Genomic DNA, 6786 nt, shown 5'->3' with positions numbered 1-6786 from the left:
TCACCACCCTGGCGCTGGCAGTCTTGAGCCCCATAGTCAAGCCAACATCCGGATTGATAAGCCAATATTTATAGCCATACCCAGATGGACCGGCAGCACGTCTCAATCCGGCGGCCCATCCGATAAGTAAGTATGTAGGTGCTCCACTCCATAGATGTACAAGACTTGTATACAAACCAAGTCCCGGGTTACCTTCAAGATTTACGTACTCCCAACTTGCGCCTGTGGATGATTTTGGGTTTGACAACATCGGGGACCAGAGGCTTTCGAGTAAGCTTAGAGCCTTGCTACTTGCATTCTACGAGATAATTGCTGCAAGCCAAAATCCATTTATATTAGGTGAAATATTTGTGCTGGGATCTGAACTATTGACTTGTGTCGAATCGTTATATCCCGGCCCAAGCTTTAGGGCCTCGAGAGCTTGTAAAGATTGAAGTGCTTGGGTCGTGTTTGCCGTGCCTGGTGTGATACAGAATCCAATTGCCGCAATAGAATAATCGCCAGGTGAAGCGGCAGAAAGGGAATAAACGCCGATGGTTGGATTCCACAACTGCTCGTTGACCGCAGTGGATAGTTTCGTTGCCGCGGTTTAATACTTGGTAGCCGACGCCAAATCATTTGTGGCCGTAGCTACTTCCGCGAGCTGACTCAACGCTTGCACGAGGGCGCAGGAGATAGCAGAGCCTTGGCTCGGACCAATGAACGAATAGGGAAAGACAGGTATACCGGTGTCGGGACTGAGTTGTGCAATCAACCAATCTGCCAGAAGTTACCAGTTTGACCATTTTCGATACGCAAACTCAAGGTCATTGCTGGACGAAATATAATTGGAGTAGGATATCAGTCCGAAGATTTGGTAGTCAACTAGGACAACACCATAAGTTTCAAGACCAGCGGTTGCACCACTACCTAAGGCAAATATCTGCTTGGCGCCAGATGCATTGTGACCAATCTGCGGAGAAAATGGCAAAAGTCCATCTTCTATTTGCCAGTCTAGAAAGGTATTCAAAGTCCCCTTTAAATGGTCATTTCAAGAGGTAGTAACCGGGATTATGCGACTTGTGTGATAACAGTCGCCTAGCCATACTAGCCGGTCTCATTTCGCGCCATCTAGACACATTGTTTGGAGGTTAGAGTGAACACCGTACTCAGTCAGTACCGAATCTGTATCAGTCATCATCGTGTTATTATACAAAAGCGACTGATTGAATGTGTCCTGAACGATGACATTTTGATGTAGCCAACCTGATCTTGCCAGCCACCAAATCCAAGAGTGCCAGTCGTCTGTATTGGTGTCTCACCAACATAGTAAGATGACAAAGACGTATTGAAAGTTTCTGCGTCATCTATATATACCGCAAGGTTGTCTGCAGTATCAAGGATGGTCCGCACCGTACTCCAGGTATTCTCTCTTATGGGAGGTGTGTTGAATACATCTAGACGATAGGAAGGAAGTGTCGTGAAATTAACTAAAGAGTGACCATAAGAGAGAATCAAGGAATTTGGTGGAGTAAGTGTGGTGTTCGTATTGACGAAAGTTGTGTTTTTAGGTAGCTCCCCAATCAGGTTCAGTTGGAGACCTAAGGGCTGGGCAATTGGAACCCCAATTGCCCAGCCTATATCGCCTCTTTTGATCATAGTGTTGAACTCCAACATGTAATTCTGAAATGATGCACCTTTAATTGTGAGTCCTGGTTTCATACCTCTAACAAGAGCACCATTCGCATCAAATTCCCACATGGAGCCCTGAGTTCCGGGATCGATGCAGGCCAATGATGATGCCCTAGCTCCAAGGGCCCAAATATCTTTAAGCATGTCATTTTGGACTCAAACCCACCGGGCAATGTACTGACATCAATAGCCGATACTGATGCAGTAAATCCAATTGTTGAAAATGTTACACTCCCCGAAGTCAAGAGGCGGATTGATTGCCATCTTTGTCCTCCTTGAAGTAGGAATGCTTCGAAAGGTCCAGTCTCGGTGAGTTCACAGGTTTCAACGCGATACGTATTCGAAAGACCAATTGCAGAGGGAAAAGGTCCGTCAGAGAAGTTAGTATTGAGACCATCAAATTCTTCCGAGTATTTGACCTCAATTTGAACCTTTCCACTGATGAATTCTACATCATAGTATGGATAACTTGCGACTTCATGGCCGTAATCTAGCGCGGCGGCTGGTGTGGATGGAGTAAGCTAAAACCTGGCCCCACTCGATAGGGGTAAAGTTGGTTCAGTCGCCAGCCCTATTATAACTGGCTTAGTCACAGAAGCAGACGAACTGTTTACGGGCCAGTTTAGGGCTTGTTCGAATCGATTTTATTTTTATTTAATGAAATCTTTAATAATGATAAAATAGCAAGGGCATTAAAATGTTAAAGTTAATAGTAGTAGTAAATTCATAATCGATTTGATCTATATAGTTATACTAAGATTATATAATATATTTATATTTATATTTAATTAAATAAAATAAATAGGAAAAAGATATAAAAACCTATTTTTTTAGTGTTCTATCAAATTGTTTATATTGTATATTTATTCTGTTTAATACTTATAGTCTGTAATACCTGTATTTTTGAAGACAATATTATTATGGTTGTTTTGTTTTTATTTTGTAAGTTAATAATATATAGTCTATTTTCATTCGACATAATGATATAGATCTTCTTTTTCCTTTTTTATAATATAATAATTTTTATTATTATTAATATTATCGTTATTAAAATAATATAATCTTGTAATTACCTACCTTTATTCTATAGCAATCGTATTTCTTTATTTGCTTTTTATCTTTCTCACTCTTTTCCTTTTTATTTACTTTATTTAATCTCTTATTTATTATTTATTTTGTTCTTTATAATAGAGTATAGATCCCTTTATCTTCCTTCGAATATTCTGTTATATTTTATTTTATATCTACTTTATTATCCTTTTATCCCTATTAACTCAAATCTCAATCTATTACTTTTGAAGTAGTGCCCTTTCAAAATGCTTTTCAAAAAGAGAATAAATGCCTAAAGGCTCCCTTCCCACTCTTGTCCTATTATACGCCCACTTCATGATTATTATATCAAATATCTATATCAATTTACTTATAATTCTACTATGACCTATATTTATGCTTATAGGAAATACCTTTATTGTTATATTAGAAAGGATATATGCCATAATATAAATATCTTGTCTCCAGATCTTAACTTTAAAAGTTCCTAATTAATAAAATATTTGTCGATATAGATTCCTATAGATTATATAAATATTATAGTAACTACTCTACACATTATTATCATCTATAAGAAAAGTGTATAAAGAATTACAAGTGATTTTGATATTTATAATAATGATTAGGACCTTAATATCTTTATAATTACCTATAACCTTTATGCTTATAAAAAGTTGCCTATCATTATTAATATTATTAATATTGATTGGCCCATTAAGGTTTCTCCCGAATATCGCAATCTCTTTAATGTATTTAAGGCTATTATATATATTATAGTCGAGGAATTACATTATACTTTTATTATTATTAAAATTGTTATATGAATATAATAGATCAAGATTATGAAATTTATTGCATCCTTTTTTATTTAATTTATTAATATATATTATATTATTATAGATCGTTTCTTATATCCTTTTTATTGTTATTACTAACTAATGTAATATAGTTTTTAGGGGGAGGACCTCGATAATAATAACAAAGCTAATACGAAAATTGTATTTCAATTCTTTAAAGATAAAGTTTAAGGTTCAATAGGATTTCATTAATATTATTATATTTCTATAATTATTTTTATAGTTTCAATTTATATTTTTAATATTTATATATTAGTATTTCTAATGAAAATATATATTGAAAAAGTAGTTCTGTTTTAATAAGTTATGTAACTATCCCTTTAAATAATCCCGAGTTTTATATAAAATTGTATATTCATTATATTTGAATTTGAAGTCTTTATTATTATAATATTATATTTATATAATAGAATATAATATAATTAATAATTTAATTCCTTTATCTATATTATATATACTCCAACATATATCCTGGAACCCTTCGTTTTATAAGGAAGTCTTTTAAACTTATCTTTTCTATTTTGATATTTAATATTATTAAACTAATTCCTTTTTTAAAATCATTATAGATCTTAAACTAGCCTCTATTAATTCAGTAATCCAGAATTATAGGTGTTCTAGGTCTATAATAATTTTAAAGAATGTTTTTCTTTATAACCATTTAATTTATTATACTTTAAAATTAAAAATAAATTATTATATTTATCTAATATAGAATTTATTTATTATTTTCTTTTGTTTTATATTTTTATTTATAATTTTTAACAACTTTATTATACTTCAATTTAAATAGAACCTATTTAAACTTTACGTTTTTAAAAGTAATATAAATTTTCCTTAATCTTTTTATAAATCTATATCTTCTATATACTTTATTACATTCTTTTTGAATCAATTTTAATATACCTATCCCTTTTAGTTTAAATTTTGTTATAACTTGTAGCTCATTTAGATAAATATTTAGAAGTTTTATAAGGATTTTTGCATATAGTATGTAAATGGGTGTTATTCTATAGGCATTGGAGTAAAGTTAATATATATTTGAATAAAGCTAGTATATTTAAAGTAATATTGAAATATATAAAGTTGAATTGAAAATGAAGAAGATATTGTTTTTTTTTTCAATGTATTTATTTTATAATATTTTGAAAGTTACTATTGATTATTATATAAGAAAAATTAAGAAAAGTTAATGTATTTATTACTTTAAAATTATTAGATTTGATATAGTTAATATATTGGTTTTAATGTTAAAAACAAGTCGATCCGAACGAGCCCTTAGTATCTCTCACAATTAATTGAAATGTTGACATGCCTATGAAGATCTCGGGAATGAGAGGAAAGTCTTAATCCTGTCGCAAGTGTAGCAATCTGAGTTGTCATCAACAAACATGTTTTCAAGTAATGAGTGATACTCGGAGTCATAATGACAATGACAACTATAGAATCTACAAATCAGAATCACTTGATCTCCTGCTACCAACACGGAATGAGTGTGGTCACGTGCTTCGAGTGACGATGATGGTGCGTTTGAGCTTGAAATTTTCCTGGTGTAGAAGACATTCAAGAAAGTTCTTATACCGATACAAAAACATGTCTGTGAAGAAATAGGTGGTTGGGTTTTCTGCTCCGTCTATTGTGTAATGTAGCGGAATCTTATCATCGTCGATATGAGGATGATAGCCATAGCTCGTCACATTCCTTAACAAGATTAAAGCAGTCATCTTGATTTTGAACTATAAATTTAAATATTTTATTATAATTCGAATCTCTAGTTTTTCAGTTCAAATTCAAAACAGATATTGATATTAATAATAAAGATGATAATTATTAATTTAATTAAAATTAATATATTCCCTAATATATTAAAAGTATTGAAATTAGAATTAATAGGAAATCCTAGAATTAAATTCATTGAAATTTGAACATATCGAAATATATAATATAAAGTATTTTTAAATCGAAATCAATGTGAAAAACTAGGAAAGAAAAATGTATGAATACTAATTATTAGGATCTAGTAAATAGCTTCAATTCATTGGCTATTATATTATAGTCTTTAACAAATATAGAATATAGTAGCCTTAAGTAAGAGTAGAAGAGACTAGCTCCTTTTGTAATGTCTATATAAGATCTACAACTTCCTATATTTAATTAACTCTTTAAATAGAATATAATATAAACATTTAAGATTTATAAATACTATAAATATTATAACGTAACTTATAGTGAACCAGGTTATATAAGGAACTGGAATTACATTTAGCTTATTACTGACTTCAAACCTTAACAAATTTTGCTATATATATCGAATTACTTCTTATACTTTCTCAAATTGAAAAGAAGATATAAAATGTTATTATTGTATTTCAATTAAAAAAATTTAAATCAATTAGAAAGATTATAAAGTATTTTGAAGTTCTTAAACCAACTCTTATAATTAAGATCGCTAAAAGGAAATTATATACTCAATCTTACGAAATGGCTCAAATTCTTTCAAATATAAAAGAAAATATTCTTATACAATAGATTTCATGATTTATTATTATTGAATTCTTTGTTATATCTATATTAGTGAAGGAAATGGCCAACAAAATTCGTCTTCGATATATTTAGGTTATATCATTTCGAATTTTTATTTTAATAGAAATTCTATTTATAGGTTACAAATGGATTTACAGATTTCAAAAACGATATTCAGAATTTAAGATATATTATTCACATCAATTAAAGTTTAATTGGACTAAAGAGGTAATATTAGAGAATATTCAGACTTAATTTGATACGTTTCGTATATATCTTATTGAACGAAAGTATAAATTAAATGATATGTATAATATAAATGAAATTGGATTTAAAGTTGGAAGTACTTAAAGTATATATATTATAATTGATTCTATTTAGAAATTGAATTAAAAAGTTATAGTTGGTAAGTAAAAATGAATAATTGTATTTGAATGTGTTAATGTAATTGGAAAGGTTTTATTATTTATAATTATTTTCAAGGTTTAGAATATGAATTCTATATAAATTCCAAAGGATATACCTTAAAGCTAATAGTTTTTTATTAATACGAATAGATGGATTTCAAACAGTTATAGATTAGAATGATTAAAAAAGGTTTTCGAACTAGAATTCAAGAAAGTGTTAGGTAATTAATCTCGACTTTTGATTATAAATGATTATTCAAGTTATATTATAGGCAGCT

The 6786-nt window shown here is 30.1% G+C and overlaps 1 protein-coding gene across 1 annotated transcript; it reads right to left on the bottom strand.

The window, feature by feature from the left end:
* Positions 1-298: 298 nt before the first annotated feature.
* On the bottom strand, positions 299-5003 carry EAF01_010726 (uncharacterized protein; the record flags this gene model as incomplete). The annotated part of the gene is made up of 6 exons (XM_038918983.1): positions 299-550; positions 635-737; positions 795-1015; positions 1246-1805; positions 1838-2173; positions 4970-5003. 6 exons carry the CDS (start codon positions 5001-5003, stop codon positions 299-301), a joined length of 1506 nt encoding a protein of 501 aa, XP_038765686.1.
* Positions 5004-6786: the final 1783 nt, after the last annotated feature.

The sequence above is a fragment of the Botrytis porri genome, assembly GCF_014898465.1.
Source record: "Botrytis porri strain MUCL 3234 chromosome Unknown BPOR_017, whole genome shotgun sequence".
Lineage (NCBI taxonomy): Eukaryota > Fungi > Ascomycota > Leotiomycetes > Helotiales > Sclerotiniaceae > Botrytis > Botrytis porri.
This window is presented reverse-complemented; position numbering and strand designations above follow the sequence as displayed.